We start from the raw sequence: 19,947 nt of genomic DNA, 5'->3' as shown, positions 1-19,947 counted from the left end.
TCCTTTTCTATCACAGATTTGATTGTCCTCTTCTATCACAGACTTAATTGTCTTCATACATCGCACAATTGATTGTTTTCTGACATCACATAATTGATTATCTGCTTGTATCAGAAACTTGACTGACTTCTTTAATTGCATACTTTATTGTCTTCTTACATCACAAACTCGATTGTCTTCTGGCATCACATACTTGACTGTCTTCTGGCATCACAGACTTGATTGTCTTCTGGCATCACATACTTGACTGTCTTCTTATATCTCATACTTGACTGTCTTATTCCATCACAGACTTGATTGTCTTCTGGCATCAAATACTTGACTGTCTTCTTACATCACAGACTTGATTGTTTTCTTACATCCCAGACTTGATTGTTTTCTGGCATCACAGAGTTGACTGTCTTCTTACATACATACTTGACTGTCTTCTGGCATCACATACTTGATTGTCTTCTGGCATCACATACTTGATTGTCTTATTCCATCCCAGACTTGATTGTCCTTTTCTATCACAGATTTGATTGTCCTCTTCTATCACAGACTTGATTGTCTTCATACATCGCACAATTGAATGTTTTCTGACATCACATAATTGATTATCTGCTTGTATCAGAAACTTGACTGACTTCTTGAATTGCATACTTTATTGTCTTCTTACATCACAAACTCGATTGTCTTCTGGCATCACATACTTGACTGTCTTCTAGCATCAAATACTTGACTGTCTTCTGGCATCACAGACTTGATTGTCTTCTGGCATCACATACTTTACTGTCTTCTTACATCTCATACTCGACTGTCTTATTCCATCACAGACTTGATTGTCTTCTGGCATCAAATACTTGACTGTCTTCTTACATTACAGACTTGATTGTTTTCTTACATCCCAGACTTGATTGTTTTCTGGCATCACAGAGTTGACTGTCTTCTTACATACATACTTGACTGTCTTCTTACATCACAGATTTGATTGTTTTCTTACATCACAGACTCGATTGTTTTCTTACATCACAGACTTGATTGTCTTCTGGCATCACATACTTGATTGTTTTCTTACATCACATACTTGATTGTTTTCTTACATCACAGTCTTGATTGTCTTCTTACATCACATACTTGATTGTTTTCTTACATCACAGACTTGATTGTTTTCTTACATCACATACTTGATTGTCTTCTTACATCACATACTTGATTATTTCTTACATCACAGACTTGATTGTTTTCTTACATCACATACTTGATTGCCTACCGGCATCACATACTTGACTGTCTTCTGGCATCACATACTTGATTGTCTTCTGGCATCACATACTTGATTGTCTTCTGGCATCACATACTTGATTGTCTTATTCCATCACAGACTTGATTGTCTTCTGGCATCACATACTTGATTGTCTTCTGGCATCACATACTTGATTGTTTTCTTACATCACATACTTGACTGTCTTCTGGCATCTCATACTTGATTGTCTTCTTACATCCCAGACTTGATTGTCTTCAGGCATCACATACTTGACTGTCTTCTTACATCACAGACTTGATTGTTTTCTTACATCACAGACTTGATGGTCTTCTGTCATAACAGACTTGACTGTCTTCTGGCATCACAGACTTGATTATCTTGATTTTTGTTGTTACAATTATCGAGCTCAGAGTTTAACGTGGGATATTCTTCACCTCATCGGTTGTCTATGACACATTTATTTGCATTGTGATGTCTTCACAGCCTACAACGACGACCACAACACAGGTATGATTGTCGGCATCGTCCTCGGCATCATCGTCCTCATGATCGTCATCATCCTTCTCATCGTCTTCATAGTTTACAGGTGCACACGGAACAAAGTCCTAGACATTTCCAGGTAAGCTTTGAACTTGATCCATAAAGATCTATTTGGTTGCTTTAGTAAAATCTCTTCTTTTAGACGACAATGTTAAGTTTTTGAGCGAATCTTTTTCTCAATTGTCCCTTCCATTTGTTGTTTTTCCTTATGCGAAGTACAACGTAGATACCTGTGTAAATAGGCGTGAACGAGTAAAGTAGTATATATTAAAGAGACAGGTGACACAAAACAATGTTATAAGTTGGATCAGCTGTATATTAAATATCACTGAAAAGGAAATCATTCGTCTCTTGATAAGTTTGGAATTAGCGTTCATTCCACACATCTTTCCAGCAAAAGAGGGGATACGGGTTGCCCAGTCGTCTAAGGCGCCGCAATTCGCCAAATGGCAAGCCAAAAACCTATGATCGAGAATTCGAATTCTTTGTTTGTTATGCTGACCCGTGCTCGTGGGGTTCAGGATAGTGGTAAACGTCTGAGACCAACATCGCTTCTGGCTTTCTCCCCAATTGAAACTGGCACGCCGTGATATAACTGGATTACTGTTCAAAGTGGCGTAAAACCTAACTCACTCACTCCAGCAAAAAGAGAGTTTTTCTTCCGGTGATGTACATGCAACTGATATCGTGGCCATTGCATCAATCTAGATGATACATGTTTAATCTGTCTGCTTATTAAAGTTAGAACTTGTTTCATTTGTTACCAGCCATGTCGCTAAGTCGTTGGTTGTGAAAGACTCCTATCTTCCGGTACATGGATTGGTTGAAGATATCTCTCTTTCTTATTACAGGGCCAACTCAAGAATGAACGCCACCTCCAGAAGGAACTCTAGGTCCCAGTCCAGAGTTCACATGAGTAACGAGTCACCAAATCGACTAGTAGACTCCCCTAGCGACAAACGTCCCGGTTCAGGCGACGGGCTCAAGAGAAACATCTACTAACAGAAACGAGAAGTTGACAGTGATTAGTGCGCGAGCAATAATACTCACCGAGAGTACTTGTAGCGATGTTGAAGAAGTACTGAATCCTACATCTACTTAATATTTACACCAGTCGACGATGATTGTTATATTCTGAAATCCACTCTTTACCTTAATCCACTATATTTTGCATAAACAATGTTATTTTTCAATCGGATACTGTTGGCTCAGTCGTCAAAGGCATGCCAGACACCTATAATCTCCGGGTTCGCCCCGTTTATGTTTTTAGGTTTGTCAGCACCATACCCGTGCTCGTGGGTTTCACCAAACTGGCACACGTCTAAGATCTGCATTATTTAAGGCATCCTCCCACACTAAGCTGACACGCTGAGATGTCACTGGAAAACTGTTCAAAGCGGCGTCAAACCCAACTCACTCACTGACTATTATTTCAAAAGAATGTATGACACAACGTAGGATTCCGTTTAGACAGGTTTAAATTTGTATATACTACATGTATGTACTTGCAGAACTAATTATATTTTTATGCATAAATACTTGGAAAGAAACGTTTGGGTTCAATAATGAAATTGCTCTTCCTGTTTCTTGTAGGATTTGTGTGAGAGAGTCATGTTAGCTTTGTGATACGCAATAGTATTAATACTTGGCTTGTAGCAAGTTATTACGAAAGCATTCTTAGATTCTTTGTGTAACTATATGTGTTATTTTGTTCACATGCAACCTATTAATAGCTTACAATAAGGCATCGATTGTACATGCTGACGCTTTTCTTTACACATTTAACATTATGATGGCAGAATAATTATTATAGTGCTTCTAGATTTGTGAAATTATTATTGAGTGACTTCAAACTTAAGTTTCAACAAAAATGCCAGTCAAATGACATCATCGCACAATTGATATTTGAGGGTAATACAAGCATATGTACGCGCATATTGACGACGGTAACATTAAATAACTTAAAACGCAAAAATACACAAATTTCGTGGAGATGAGTCAATGCCACTTTGAAATCAGTATAATTTATAATTGTTGTTATGAAATATGGTTGATTGATTATTGATACAATAACCTCAAACTGTGATATTTTCTGTACAGAATGTTGCTTTATATCTTATACTGTTATCTGGTCCCGTCCAATATAGATTGTATCTTATTTTTATATCACTGTCCACTTCCTCTCAAACTCTAACCAACCTTTCGATATATATGATACAGATAAAAACTTAGTGACGGATACATTTTTTTCCAAATGTTATTCATGGAAATATATTGTAATAACAAAAATAAAATTAGAAAAACTAACTTGTCCAACAGTGCCTTTGTGAAATTATACGTGATATATATATAATGTATAAATTGCTGTTTGAGATGTTTTAAAATGATTCCTGTATATATCACTCAATGTTTCGTAATAAAATACTGTATCAATCAATATATTTGCTTGTGGATCAAATAGACTCATGATCGTGTAGTGGCAGTTAGCTTGTTTGTTGTTTAATGATGCAAGAAGAACGGTCGCTTCCATGGATCGGCCTACCAAGTCGGAAAAGTTAAAGTAAAATTACGTCATCTATAGAACAACGGGAAGGGGAACAAATACTTGCAAAGGCAAAACTAGACATTTTTGTTTGTTTGTTGTTTAAGGGCGCACACAGCAATATTCCAGCATTATGATAAATATTGTAAATAATCAAATCTGGATCGGACAATCCAGTCATTGACATAATAAACATCGATCTACACAATTGGGATACGATGACATGCATCAACCAAGTCAGTGAGTCTGACCTCCCGATCCCGTTAGTCAACTCTTAAGGCATCCATAGTTGCCTCTCATAGCAAGGCATGAAGACCAATACTAACCCCGATCTTCACGATTGAGTTAATGTGTTAATTTATAATGAACACTACACCTAGTATCGCTGGGAAACATGTATACACATAGAATTGTGAATAACGTTTTTGGTTTCATATTTCTTATGATATACCAGTATCAACTTTACATACAGCGTCTCTCAGGCTGTTCATATAACTTATGATAGTTACCCTATGTAAATGATGATGACTCCCTGAATACGACCCAATCTTGGCAATGTCGAACAAGTCCAATTGAAGAACGGGGGGTTAAGTCAGGTATTTCCTAAAACGTCTCACAGTTCTCACGTTCATCTATACCTTCTCTCCCGTCACAGACTGCCACATCTCGCCCATTTACAGATGCGATCGTTCGGCCATTGTGTTTATCTTTGTTGCACAGCTACATCTAAGGGGAACAAGTCACTAACCTCTCAAAATTAGCATGCCAATTTGCGACGTCATCAAGTTGCGAGCGTATGTTCGAATCTTCAGGAATGACGTCATGACAGAATTATGTTTTATCGTGACATAATCCACGTCTCGTTCTTCATTGTTTTTTGCGATTTATCTCGAAGCTATCTTATATATAGGGTTGGGGTGGCATGGTGGCTAAAGCGTTCGCTTGTCACGCCCAAGGCCCGGTTCGATTTCCAACATGGATACAACGTGTGAAGCCCATTACTGGTGCCCCCCGCCGTGATATTGCTGGAATATTGCTAAAAGCGGCGTAAAACCATACTCACTCACTCACTCAGTATACAGAGCAAAGAATTGAAAATCAATGCTCGAATCCCATCATGGTACAAAGCTGGATGCCTACAGTTGAGTTCCCTGCAGTGGTATGACGGGAATGGTGCTTAAAACGACATCACACCCAACTCACTCATTCTGATGTAACGACATCACACCCAACTCACTCATTCTGATGTAACGACATCGCACCCAACTCACTCATTCTGATGTAACATCACACCCAACTCACTCATTCTGATGTAACATCACACCCAACTCACTCATTCTGATGTAACGACATCACACCCAACTCACTCATTCTGATGTAACAACATCACACCCAACTCACTCAATCTGATGTAACGACATCACACCAAACTCACTCATTCTGATGTAACGACATCACACCCAACTCACTCATTCTGATGTAACGACATCACACCCAACTCACTCATTCTGGTGTAACGACATCACACCCAACTCACTCATTCTGATGTAACGACATCACACCCAACTCACTCATTCTGATGTAACGACATCACTCCCAACTCACTCATTCTGATGTAACGACATCACACCCAACTCACTCATTCTGGTGTAACGACATTACACCCAACTCACTCATTCTGATGTAACGACATCACACCCAACTCACTCATTCTGATGTAACGACATCACACCCAACTCACTCATTCTGATGTAACATCACACCCAACTCACTCATTCTGATGTAACATCACACCCAACTCACTCATTCTGATGTAACATCACACCCAACTCACTAATTCTGATGTAACGACATCACACCCAACTCACTCATTCTGATGTAACATCACACCCAACTCACTCATTCTGATGTAACGACATCACACCCAACTCACTCATTCTGATGTAACGACATCACACTCAACTCACTCATTCTGATGTAACGACATCGCACCCAACTCACTCATTCTGATGTAACATCACACCCAACTCACTCATTCTGATGTAACGACATCACACCCAACTCACTCATTCTGATGTAACGACATCGCACCCAACTCACTCATTCTGATGTAACATCACACCCAACTCACTCATTCTGATGTAACATCACACCCAACTCACTCATTCTGATGTAACGACATCGCACCCAACTCATTCATTCTGATGTTACATCACACCCAACTCACTCATTCTGATGTAACATCACACCCAACTCACTCATTCTGATGTAACATCACACCCAACTCACTCATTCTGATGTAACGACATCACACCCAACTCACTCATTCTGATGTAACATCACACCCAACTCACTCATTCTGATGTAACGACATCATACCCAACTCACTCATTCTGATGTAACGACATCACACCCAACTCACTCATTCTGATGTAACGACATCACACCCAACTCACTCATTCTGATGTAACGACATCGCACCCAACTCACTCATTCTGATGTAACATCACACCCAACTCACTCATTCTGATGTAACATCACACCCAACTCACTCATTCTGATGTAACGACATCGCACCCAACTCATTCATTCTGATGTTACATCACACCCAACTCACTCATTCTGATGTAACATCACACCCAACTCACTCATTCTGATGTAACATCACACCCAACTCACTCATTCTGATGTAACGACATCACACCCAACTCACTCATTCTGATGTAACGACATACATATACATCCACATCACTACAGTGCAGTCATCATTTAGTATAACAACACCCGAAAATATGGTTAGTCTCTTGGCGATTATAGAAAAAGCTGCAACTTCACTCATTGAAATTTTAGAATAAGCTTTCAATGCATACAAACAAGCTCAATGGTCATTGGTAATTCTTTCCTCCATTCACATGGAGATCATGGTCCATAATAGTGTTATTTTGGCCGACTTGACATGGTATCTTCAGACGGACCAACGTGTCGACTTACCAACAGAAGCTGAAAATGATCGAACATGCTTGGGTGTTAGATGACTCAAAGAATTTGATCGAATTTATCATTAGAGTGACCTTCCAGCGTCACACGGAACGATCAGGGAGACAAAAAAAGGGTCATTCTTAGACAAAATCATTGCTTTTTTATTCACAGAAGATGCAACAATAACGATGACAACAAATTAACACGCTCAGTACAAACAAACATTCATATCACAGGCGTCGGTTGTGATTCGTCGATAACAACAAGATACATACTTGTAACGAGTGATCTTAACTTAATCATAAATTTAAAACAATTTAATTTTCGCAACAAAAAAGAATGTTCGGATTAGACGAAGGTAAAATAACCCAAACTAACTATTCGCAAATACAAACGTTTGTAGCATTAAATATGGATACAAATTACACTTCTCAACATGTCTAAATAACAATGGTTAAAATGAAAAATAGAAATAAATAATTTGTCATTTCTTCAAGGGACCGACCATTCGATATTCTTGCTGCTTGAATTTTATTGAAAACATAAACTGTCCCAGAAATGCACGAAAAAAGCTAATTCCGCTATAGACCCTTGATAAAAAGCAATTGTCTGCCACAAAATAACATTGTTGTAAGATGATGTAAAAAAAGAAATTTAGGCGCATAGTTTTTCATTGACCAAATGCATCTGGCGCATCTGGGTTTGCAGCCTCAGCTGAAGAAATATCTAGTCTGAAATAATTCCATCCCAATAGTCCTAACAAATGTTGAGCAGTGCAACTCGCATGGAGCTAATATAACTATACAGGGTTGACATCCGAGGTGCAGACAAACACGAACATCAGACCGTATCTATTTGAACGACGTACAATAAAATCACAGTCAGAAAGGGTATTTATGAAAGATATATTGCCAAGTTTATTTACACACAGAAAAATGTATATTTTAAATGTAAAAATATCTGTAGATCTTTTATAACAACTAAGAAAATCATGACTTTATTAACAAGGTGAAAATACATATAAATATAGTGACTAGTGTGTATAAACACAAAGTTAGTGAATAGGATCTTCTATTGTCTAAAATATTTCAACCGCTGCCGTCTGCAAGTACATGTACGCGGGCTTGAACATAAATGTTCACAATCGACATTCAGATTACATGTGTGTGTGTTGGGTGGGGGTGTTGACTGTACAAAAAGGCTGCCCTCCCCAGACCCCTCATTTAAGAGGGTTTCATCACTCCTTATTGCCGGATCAGTTCACTGATGCCTGCTTTGATTTACCTCTACAGATGTGCATTTCCCATGACCACCCTCCTGTAAATTGTTCCTGACCCCACCCAGGCCATAAATGAACTGTGGACCCTGCAACACTGTGTCATGACTTGCTGGTAATTAGCATTAGCGAAGTCAATATGACAGTTTCTACACTATCTAACCGGGACGAAAACTAGAAGCCATGCCGCGCCGGTACAGCATGAATTGGACGGAATGGTAAAAAGGGAATATTAACATAGGGTATGTACATGTGCAACTTTCGAATATTTTACAACATATTTCCATAACACAATAACTTGTCATAAAATCACAGACACGTTTGAATACCAGGTAATTAGCACTTTACCAATTTACAATATTTGCGGAATAAATTAATTCAACGGTCTTCAAAAGGTGGTATGCTATATGAAAATATGCTATATGATATGACAAAAAAGGTCAGTCATTGTTGTAATAAGATAAGTTGTGGCACATGTGGTGTCTCCTTAGGCAGGTGGAAATACGCCTCTGTTCACCCAGCAGTGAATGGGTGCGCGGTAGAAAGTTCAACTACGTCACCAATAAGAGAACAACGCATAATTTCACTTGCAATCTAAACAAATATATATTTTTTGGAGTATTGTTTGATACAATGTCTCTTCTTAATTGTTAGATAAAATTGTCTCTATGTCTAACAACAAATTACATCACAAGTACATTTCGTTTTACAATTTAGAGGAAGCAAAATGGTCTCTAAAACGTATTTACGTAATCGGTATGATGTACATGCCACAGTAACATTGGATATATGTAACGGTTTTAACAGAAAATATTCACACTGGATCACAGAATGACCTGACAGAGGAATTCGCTGATAATGCATGTGGTATGTGTCAGGTCAATATCTCCCAGGTAACCACGATAGCCCTTATTGGGCTATCACGACCCGTTGTCGACTCAGTCAAGAAACACTGAAACAGTTAATGCTGATAAGCGAGCCAGGTTTCCGCTTCGTAACTCTATCAAAAGCTTAAAAAATAAATCCAGAAATATATATGAAATATCGCCGCAACATGCTCATGATATCAGCGGAATCGGACAATCGACTCTGATTTGGGCAGATATTTCTTACGGACATGGAAAGGGTTTTGTCGCTTTTACTTTCTGAAGTAAAACTATTGTTGCTGGGGTAACGGAATCTCTCCGTCGTGTAATCACCTATGGATGAACACAGCAAACACCCGGTGTCATCACTGATTTTCATAGAATTTCACAGCTATTTGCCATTTATGCCAAATTGCATCTCTTTCGTCGGATAATTGTGCCTTGTTGTTCTGACAATGACGTATTATATTTATATGAACGTGGTCGATGTTTCTGCTGGTGGACTGAAGCCACCGAGTTTCATCATAAGCTACAAATCAACGAGTCAACTACAAATATCTGTAATAGAATATTGCAATTAAAATTATCATCCATAAAAACGTTCAAATCCGCAAGTGCAAATATGGACGAGTTACCCGATATTTTTATAAGCATGGGCAATATTGTAAACAAATATATTTTTTCAGTTAAATGAGTTATACTTTTATAGACCTGCCAGATCACGTGGAGTAAAGGTAGACCAACCAGGTCTGACAATAAAATAAAAGAATAATGTCTACGGTCACACTTATTGCGATATAACCGACAGGAAAACCACTTTGTATGAACTACGGTTTAAATGCACCATCGTTCCTCTCGTATGTTGAAGAAGATGAACGATAGATGCACTTTAAAACTAAAGAGATTGCATGTACAGAAACGCGAAGCATCAGAATCGTACACAGAGTCGTACCAACTTTATAAAAAAACATTACATCTGTATGTGCTTCAGGTATGTACAAGTTCGGGTTTCATTGAAGTTTACTTCGTTGTAAGTCAAACACATCATCCGTTAGCAATAATGCGTTATGGTAAGCTGATGTCATGGAAACCCCTCGGCACAGCCTCTTCAAATACTACTCGCAATGTTATCTTGTAAATCATCCGCTGGATATTTAATTATTTTTTTACTCATACCCTTGATGTCATTAAATTGTTTACATTTCGATACTCAAACGGAAACATTATACTTAGATCAGGGGTATATGTTCATGTCTCATGACGGTTCATAGAAAGCATACTGAGTTCTGGTGAAGTGAGATTGTATATTAATGTCTCAGTACCCATCAAACTTGAATTTGAGCAAAGACGCTGGGGCGGGGGGTGAGGGGTGGGTGTGTGTGTGTCAGACAGCACTGCAATGATAAAACGGGTGCTCTGTCCATGGTCACCTCGGCAACATGCCATCCCGCTAGTTGTAATGGTGCCACGAGAATATGACGTCATACCGTATGTAATGTGTAACAGGCGTACATTTCGGGCACGAATAAAAAAATGTGCCCTAATTTACCAAATTATACGTAATACGTACATCAATGATACAGTTTCTTTCATTTGTATAAATATATAATCATTTTGTTATACAAATATTGATACAATTAAAACTCCAATAAATTCCGCTTTTGTCATAAACGGAACGCACGAACTTAAGGATCAACCTTTTTACGTCAGAATATCTAAAAACCCTTCAAATCACTGCAAGTAAAGTAGATCCCAATTACCAGCCAACATATTAAAGGAAGAACCTGATAGGCAGGCGAATCATGACGTCACTGATGACGTCATTCAGGGCTCTGGTCCGAGTGGAGGAGATATGGCCTCGACTATGTTCACCTTGTTCTTCTTGTTGACGGCGAGTGCTATGACGATGGCGACACCTACAATGACACACATCCCAATGATACCGCCGAAGACGATTCCAACGATTAAACCTGTTTGCTCTGATTTGGCTGTGGCTGGATCTGTTGCTGGAAAAGAGAAATAAGGAATATTCATTACCGTTAACAACGTGAGAATTTGATGAGTTTAGACATGTGGAGAACATTTCCAAATTTGACCAAGATTTGTCCACTGCAATTCCCTTTTGTAACCTGAACCATCTGTTCCTGTGTTTTGTATGTGATCACTTCACTTGCCTTTGCATGTGTTTGTGACGGTCGCCACATGTGGGGCAGGATACACTCACTTTTGGGCGAACACCTGGTATCATCACTATTTGATAGTATTTAATAAGTACATGCTCATAATATTGTCGGAATCGTACAGGGCTTTTAGTACATATTTCTTATGATCAAGTAAAGGATTTTTGTTGCTTATATTTAAAACCATCGATTGTGTTAACAGCGGTTATCAATGTATGTTTTAAGGCACACACATCTTCCCCAAAGGTGAGCGAATGAAATTACTGACTTAAAAAACGAGTAAATGAAACACAGACAAGAGCTTAAAAGGAAACAACAGAAAAACTGTAAAAAGAAAGAACAAATTATCATTTTGAAAAATGCTTACTTTCCGCAAAACCTGAAAAGCCAGTAAGATGGTCACTAGAACATGTGAGGGAGCTCGTGGACTGTGATGACGTCGTCACTCCGTCCGTCTCCCATCTCGCGCTGAGCGTGTTCCAGTACTTGCAGGTCAAGGACGTCCCAGACTGAGGCCGCGTCACAACGAAGGTCATGGTCACAGGGCTGCTCAGTCCAGTGATACTAGATATCTCAGCCCCTGAAACAAAACATCAGCATTGAAGTAAACGTACTTATTTGCAGGATCCAGTTTTGTAATAAATACGTGTTAAACATTTGTCTTGTGAAGTAAAACAAAACGTTATGTTGAAGGGTCTAATGATATGATTAAATTGATTTTTTAACAATTTAACATATTTATAAAATGTGTCAGCATATGAACTTTACATGAAAACAACATAATAATTAAATGAGACCTGACATCCTTGCCCAAGTTATTTTAAATGAAAAACATGAGTTATCTGGGAACCATTTAAACAGTCTTACACATTTCATAAAGGTCACGGATAGCGCACAATGATATTCAATCTTCTGAAGTCAGGATTGGCGCAACTATGTGTTTTAACTTCGTTCAGTACAGACGCTGGTACCTCTATTAGAGCTATTAGCGCTGTGGCGCTTGTGCCGAAACATTGCATTAAAATAATAAGATAAAATTATTTAAAAGTCAATCCTGTCTACACTTGTAATACAGCTTCTGAATGCATCATAGAGAAATTCCAGTTGCTCTTCACACGATAGATACAACAGTCAATGCGTGACGTTATAACAGTTGCTGCAACCTATGCTTCTATACCTGATTTTGGATCAATGAGCAATATTTCCAGGACGTCTGTAGCTCTCTGCTTGATGTCGTCGCTGGTGGTCGAGTAGGGGTCGACACCGGTGTTGCTGGTTGTTATCTCGACGCCGACGCCCTCGCACGTTCCCGAGCTGCACGACCAGGACGCAAACCTGCAACAAATCATCTATTGCTTCATCCTTGATCATGGATGCTCAGTACACTATGCTTATCTGAAGCGTTTTAAACGCCGCTTTGAACGCTATTTCAGTTGTATCACGGCTTGTCAGTTTGATATGGGAGGAAAGCCCACAGTGATGCAGGTCTTTGACTATTATAACCTTGTCGAAAACAACGAGCAAGGTATGGTGTCGACAAACCGATAAAAATATAATTGGTGATCCGGGAAGAGTCGCTAAAGATGAGATCGCTTGGTTACAACAATGACAGGGTACATCGTTGACCAATGGTCTGTCTCGATTATTTGTTTGTTTGTTGAGCACTGATCGAGGCAATTGGGATAAGATGACATGCATTAACCAAGTCAGTCTGACCACACGATCCCGTTTATCGTCTAATAGGACAAGCATAGTCGCGTCTTTCTCTCGATTATTAAAAGACTGTCATCATATTATCTGAATATTGATGTCTTTGAACTACATTCACTCACTCATTCTCTCTCTCTCACACTACTACTACTACTGGTACTACTACTACTACTACTACTACTACTACTACTACTACTACTACTACTACATGCTTATCAACATTGATAAAGAAACAATTATTCGTTCAGTATATATTATGTAAAGTGTGGTTCTGCATGTAGATTTGTTGATGGTTTTGGAGAGGTCGGACTAAGCCTCGATGGAATACAGATCATTGACATACATTTATATTTAGTGTCACCGTAAATATTGGGTCAGTTTAGGTCCCTTCTGTCAATACTACGCAGCGTGTGGTAAGGGAAGAAATAGACCTACTGTTTCCGTAGGGTGTCTCCAAAACTGATCACGGTACTGTCCGTGTCCTTGCTGACGTGGCCAGTCCCGGGTATGACGAACATGTACTTCCGGGTTGACTGAGACAAGGTGAAGGTCTGAGTCTCCTCCAATTGATATCCAAGCCTGGCGGCTTTCTTTGCCTTTGCAGTCAGATCCGTAACAACACTACCAGTTATCGATCTTGCTGTCAGGGACACAGTCCACGTGTTTAAATGCTGAACACTGCTTACCTGCATTTTGATTGTATTTGTTTGGAAAAAGTTTGTGATGGTCAAGTAGAACCCTGTCACCACCTGCATGTCGCTGTCACTGACTGTCGTCGCGGGTAACGAGCCCAGAACACCATACAACGTGTTTCCCACTGACTCTTTCAGGTTTATGGTATTGAGGGATTTGTTGACGAGATCTATCTGTAGGGTTGCAAGGTCTGTGGTGACGACTGCGCTACGTCTGTAACGTTCTAAGGCTTCATCAGCGCTACGTCGACGTCGGCTGACACTTGCGGTGACGGCAGACATGTAGATACCGAGAGAGACGGCAGCATCCAAGGGATTACCTGTGACAAAAATATAATACGAGTGATTGTAGTAATACTTATGTCATTTAGTGTTATAGAAACACATGCAGGACCCGTGGAGACCCGGGGTAGAATTGGTCTTTAGCAACCCATGCTTGCCGTAAGAGGCGACGAGGCGACTATGCTTGTCGTAATTGGCTACTAACGGGATCGGATGGTAAGGCTCGCTGATTTGGTTGATGCATGTCATCGTATCCCAAATGCGTGGATCGATGCTCATGATGTCAATCACTGGATTGTCTGGAACAGACCCGATTATTTAAAGACCGCCGTCATATAGCTTGAATATTGCTGAGTGTGGCGTTAAACAACAAACAACAACAACAACAAAAACATCCATGTCTTAGATGTTGCCAACATGTTTGGCATGAGAGGACAGTTACTTGCTGGGATGTTTGACTTGTCTGTGTCAGTTACTGGAACATGTTTGACTTGTCTGTGTCAGTTACTGGAACATGTTTGAGTTTACCTATAGCTGACCTTTGCGTCTCTTCAATAGACTTGTGAACAAGCAGTAAGCGTTGCCGGTTGTTATAACGACCATTGCCACAAGAACATTAAACCAAGGAAGCCAGAGCAGTAACCACGTCTGTTTGGTTTTTTTAACGCCGCACTCAGCCATATTCCATCTATATGACGGCGGCCTATAAATAATCGATTGTGGACCAGATGATGGACCAACCGAGGACATCAACCAAGTCTGACCACCCGACCACGTTAGTCGCCTAGCATGACAAGCATGGGTTGCTCAAGACCAATTATAACCCAGATCTTCAGGGGTTACTAAGTAGTCCGAGTGACATTGTAACGGGAATTGGGCAGACTTATCACCTACCCGGTCTCATGTAACCACAGAGCATGACGTCATCATCACGGAGTTTCAAATTAGAAATATTCGAGTCAAGGTCTTCTTCAAACACATCAGGAAATAGTCTTCCGTTAGTGGCCTCTTACGAAAACATGGGTTGCTGAAGACGGGTACAATAACTACGTGATAGAATCGAAATACCTTCTTTCGTGAGCGTGTTGATGTTGCCGAGCACTGCCGTCTCCTTGGCCGCCAGGGCAGCTGCAGTAACTGCCGTCACGGTGATGTCCCCCGTTTTATAAACCGTACAGCCTCCTTTGTTTGCGCACACCTGAAAAAATGGGATCGAGCAAATTGAAATTTGGCCAACATTTAGTATCTTTGTTAGTTGCTTAAAGCCACACTCAACAATATTCCAGCTATAGGACGGTGGTCTGTAAATAATTGAGTCGGGACCACACAATCCCATGATTGACGTCATGAACATCGATCTACGCCTGACCACCCGATCCCGTTAGTCATCTCTTACGACAAGCATTAGTTGCCGAAGACCAATTCTAACCTGGATCTTCACGGAGGGCAATTTCAGATGTAAATGAAAAACATGCTTGAAATAAATGCTATTCAGTTCGCATTCGTTAACCCAAAAGAGAGCAGATGTTAATGTCAGCATTCGCCTGTTTCTGTTATTAAATCTAATTAATTAATTCCTGATGAATTCCCACATGGAAACATTTTTGTTGTACAGAAAATTATGTGTTTAGATGCATGTAAAATGTACTTCATTATGTTCAGTAATTGGAACTGTTCGTCTCATATTTGTAGCATGTTCTTTTCTGTCATTTTTGTAGAAGCAAAAATACACGATCAAAACAACGTAAAACATTTTTGGCATCCATAAGTTGAACCAACTGGTTTGATTGTTATGTTCCCTGAGCCTGTATTTTTTTTCGGTAAAATGGTCCTTACATGATGGGAAGGACGTGACAGAATACTTGCCTTAACGGCGAAGACGTTCTTCCCAGACCCGTCATCCTTAGGGCCGACGTTGACCACAAACTGCCCATTGTCCTGAGTTGTGGAGAGGGGGAAGGAGGTGTCGCTGCCGCCCTTCACCTGGTAGAGGGTGTAGGTGAGGGGACTGCCGTCACTGTCGGTGAAGCACTTGGTCACAGTCAGACTGATCTAAAAAACACAGCGAAATTCCGGTCGATGAACACATTTGGAACTTCACATACACGCATCATGTGTAACAGGTTTTGTTAACAGGTTTCGTTGGACGCCCAATGGTGACATCTACGCGTGTTGAGTTACAGTTTTATCTGTGTTAACTCTTGCGTCCCCGGAACAAGGAAGGTATATATGATATGTAGATGTTAATTACAAGTGTGACTTCATCATAGTTTCTGGGCTACAAAATCACTGCCACGGAGCCGCTCCACAAAGCGATCTTAGCGCTTTGATAAATGTAAGCCTATGTCTGAGAATTACGATCATCTTAGCGCTAAGATCGCTTTGTACAACGGGTCCCTGGCACTTATTTTTTAATTATATGCAGATGTTCCTAAAGAAAACATCCGGAGAGGATTGTTTGGACTATTCTTCTCAAAAGAGTTAAGGACCACCGATTCGTTCATATTCCTATAATTAATCGAAACTAAGGATGTTTAAAACAGTTTATGCTGGAGACATTGCCCCTTCACAATGACACTAACCGAATCTAGTTGTTGATAGGACGTGGGCGCGGTGATGGAACAGGAAGTGACGCCATTATAAACATAGACTTCCTTCGCTGCCACGTTAGACTTTCCGTTTGCGTCGTTGACAGTACACCTGAAGCGGTAATTCGTCCCTCGCTGTAGGATGTCTGTGACAAACAGAATTTAGTTAGACAAAAAACAAACTGAAACTAATACCCAAAATGTACGCAGGTGGGTAACTCCCGTGTCTGAATTTTGAGAGCATGTAAAAATATAAACTATCAGTTAACAGTACAATATAAATAAAGGGAAATAGATCGCCAGCAACCAAATTGACGCCCCATACTAGGGATTAGGCCTCCCTACCAACATGCACTATTCTAATTCGAAAACAGACAATCATATCTTATATGCTAAAAGCTGGCACGGGTGGCCCTTTCGTCTAAGGCGCCGCAATTTGCTGTGCAGGGTTGCGTCCCTTGGACACGCAAGAAACCTATGATTGTGGTTTCGAACCCCGGTTCGCCCCGATTATGTTTCTAGGTTTGTCAGCACCATACCCATGCACTTGGGTTTCACCGAAGTGGTAGACGTCTGAGACCTGCATCACTTCGGGCTTTCTTCCCACATTAAGCTGATAAGCTGTGATATAACTGTAATACTGTTAAAAGCGGTGTTAAACCAACGCACTCACTCACTCACTATATTCTAAAATGGTTTTGCTTGAAGCTTTAACTTGTAGTATATCAAAACGACGGCGTCTAGGAATTTAAACGCCTAGTGTCACTATTTGATACTCATTCATAAACACCTGCTTATGATATAGTCGGAATCGTACCCTGGATACCGCTCTCAGTATAAATTTCATATGATTATGGAAACGTTTTCTTTATTTTATCATAAAGGTGACATCTGATATTAACGATAAGCGTGTAATCTACCTACCTGCTTTGATTGACAGCACTGTGACGTATGTGTTGGTTGAGATGGTCGTCAATGTGGGCGTGGTCTGCAGGTTGTCGGTGTTGGTCAAGTCCACAAAGCCATAACCTGTGAAAAAAACACATGAGTTTATTTTTATTTGAACCCGACTCAACCAGACAGAGGTAAGGCACTTTACGTCGGTCCTGATGACATAACACTATTTCATATTATATAATGCGCACTATGCTTTTTATGGTACGAGAAATAAATTCAGTCTTAGCTGTGACAGAAAGAGGGGGTTCTATCGAAATAGATTGCCCAAGTAAATGCTTGAAGAAAAAAAATTAAAATTCAGCTTATTGAAAAAAATGAAATTGTCTGCCACAAAAAGTGCATCCATTATAAGTTGCAGCTGGACCACGGGGAGTACATGGGGTTTAATGCGTCCAGAGTCAGGTTTCAGACCACGTACCGGAGGCCGGAGGCGCGTGGTATGAAACCTAACCCGGGACGCATAAAACGCCATGTTCCCCGAGTGATCCTGCTACAACGAATTTATGTTATCGACATGTTTTAATGTGACATAGTAATATAATTCAAATATATTCTAAATTGATAAAAAACAGTTGCTCGATGGCACGTGACATCCATCTTTTTGCTTTAAAGCGGTGTACAAAGAGTGAGTGAGTGAGTTGGGTTTAACGCCGCTTTTAACAGTATTCCAGTTATATCACGGCGTGTCAGCTTAATGTGGGAGGAAAGCCCGAAATGATGCAGGTCTCAGACGTTTACCACTTCAGTGAAACCCACGAGCACGGGTATGGTGCTGACAAACCTAGAAACATAATCGGGGCGAACCGGGATTCGAACCCACAATCATAGGTTTCTTGAGTGCTAAAGGGACGCAACTCTGCACTCTGTCTTGGTTGATGCATGTCATCGGTCCCAATTGCGTGGATCGATGCTCATGATGTCAATCACTGGATTGTCTGGTCCAGACTCGATTATTTACAGACCGCCGTCATATAGCTGAAATATTGCTGTGTGTGGCGTTAAACAACAAACAAACACATTCTTGTGCAATGCATATGTACATATTATCAGGCACTAAAAGCCCTGAATACATTTAAGACGCTAAATAATATCACGGCTGTACATACCAGCCTTGACCTCTGAATCCCAGGTGAAGGTCACTGTCGTCGTAGATTCTACGATAGCTGTGAGTGTGAAGACGCCGTTCGAGTTAACTTTACCGTCATTGGCCAGGTCTCTGAACGTGATCTGCAAATATAAATATAACGAGTTAAACCTATGAAATGATATATGTAATAGGCTCATTGAAAGTAATGAGGAAATGGTGTTTACAGAGGATGGAAACTCTCAGAGTTGATGACACCTGTCATTTCATGAACAAACATTAACTCACATCCACTCAAGAACTCACTAGGGTTATTAAGCAATATCAACTTGGTAAGTGAGTTGGCTTTAACGCCGCTTTTAACAGTATGCCAGTTATTCGAAGGCGTGTCAGCTTAATGTGGGAGGAAGGCCCGAAGTGACGCAGGTCCTAGACGATTAAAACTTTCACACCCATGAGCACGGCGTGCCCAAGGTAGGCAACTCTAGACAGCGAACTGCAGCTCCTTAGGCGACTGGTCAAGGTCAAGGTGTCGAGGTGAGTGAGTGAGTGAGTGAATTGGGTTTAACGCCGCTTTTAACAGTATTCCAGTTATATCACAGCGTGTCAGCTTAATGTAGGAGGAAAGCTCGAAGTGATGCAGCTCTCGGAAGTTTACCACTTCGGTGAAACCCACGCGCACGGGTATGGTGCTGACAAACCTAGAAACATAATCGGGGCGAACCGGGATTCGAACCCGCAATCATAGGTTTCGCGCGTGCCCAAGGGACGCAACTCTGCACAGCGAATCGCGACTCCTTAGACGATTGGTCAAGGTCAAGGTATCAAGGTATTAAGGTCAAGGTATCAAGGTATCAAGGTCAAAGTATCAAGGTATCAAGGTCAAGGTATCAAGGTATCAAGGTATAGCATTTGGAAGAGTAGCGGTGGGGCAAGCTAGGGGTTCGCTTGTCTCACCAAAGACCCGGGATCGATTCCCCACATGGGTACAACGTGTGAAGCCGT

At 40.4% G+C, this 19,947-nt stretch overlaps 2 protein-coding genes across 14 annotated transcripts in view; one reads left to right on the top strand and one right to left on the bottom strand.

Moving 5' to 3' along the window:
* Nucleotides 1–4,223, top strand: part of LOC124143148 (fibrillin-2-like) — an 85,792-nt gene extending 81,569 nt beyond the window's left edge. For all 11 annotated transcript variants that reach the window (XM_048394898.1, XM_048394904.1, XM_048394906.1 and 8 more), the window contains 2 exons: nt 1,730–1,865; nt 2,638–4,223. In XM_048394898.1, coding sequence (XP_048250855.1) covers nt 1,730–1,865; nt 2,638–2,788 — 287 coding nt within the window. In that variant the 3' untranslated portion in view covers nt 2,789–4,223. The remainder of the gene's footprint in view (nt 1–1,729; nt 1,866–2,637) is intronic.
* Nucleotides 4,224–7,441: 3,218 nt separating this feature from the next.
* LOC124143147 (pneumococcal serine-rich repeat protein-like) overlaps nt 7,442–19,947 on the bottom strand; it is a 63,156-nt gene continuing 50,650 nt past the window's right edge. For all 3 annotated transcript variants that reach the window (XM_048394895.1, XM_048394896.1, XM_048394897.1), the window contains 9 exons: nt 18,965–19,085; nt 17,826–17,930; nt 16,896–17,047; nt 16,180–16,365; nt 15,382–15,511; nt 13,775–14,351; nt 12,807–12,964; nt 11,997–12,209; nt 7,442–11,455 (listed from right to left, as the gene is read on the bottom strand). In XM_048394895.1, the coding sequence (XP_048250852.1) occupies nt 11,274–11,455; nt 11,997–12,209; nt 12,807–12,964; nt 13,775–14,351; nt 15,382–15,511; nt 16,180–16,365; nt 16,896–17,047; nt 17,826–17,930; nt 18,965–19,085 (1,824 nt within the window). In that variant the 3' untranslated portion in view covers nt 7,442–11,273. The remainder of the gene's footprint in view (nt 11,456–11,996; nt 12,210–12,806; nt 12,965–13,774; nt 14,352–15,381; nt 15,512–16,179; nt 16,366–16,895; nt 17,048–17,825; nt 17,931–18,964; nt 19,086–19,947) is intronic.

Source organism: Haliotis rufescens, unplaced genomic scaffold (genome assembly GCF_023055435.1).
Source record: "Haliotis rufescens isolate VD_foot unplaced genomic scaffold, xgHalRufe1.0.p SCAF_131, whole genome shotgun sequence".
Classification (NCBI taxonomy): Eukaryota; Metazoa; Mollusca; class Gastropoda; order Lepetellida; family Haliotidae; genus Haliotis; species Haliotis rufescens.
The sequence above is the reverse complement of the archived record's forward strand: the minus strand, read 5'-3'. Positions and strand labels throughout refer to the sequence as shown.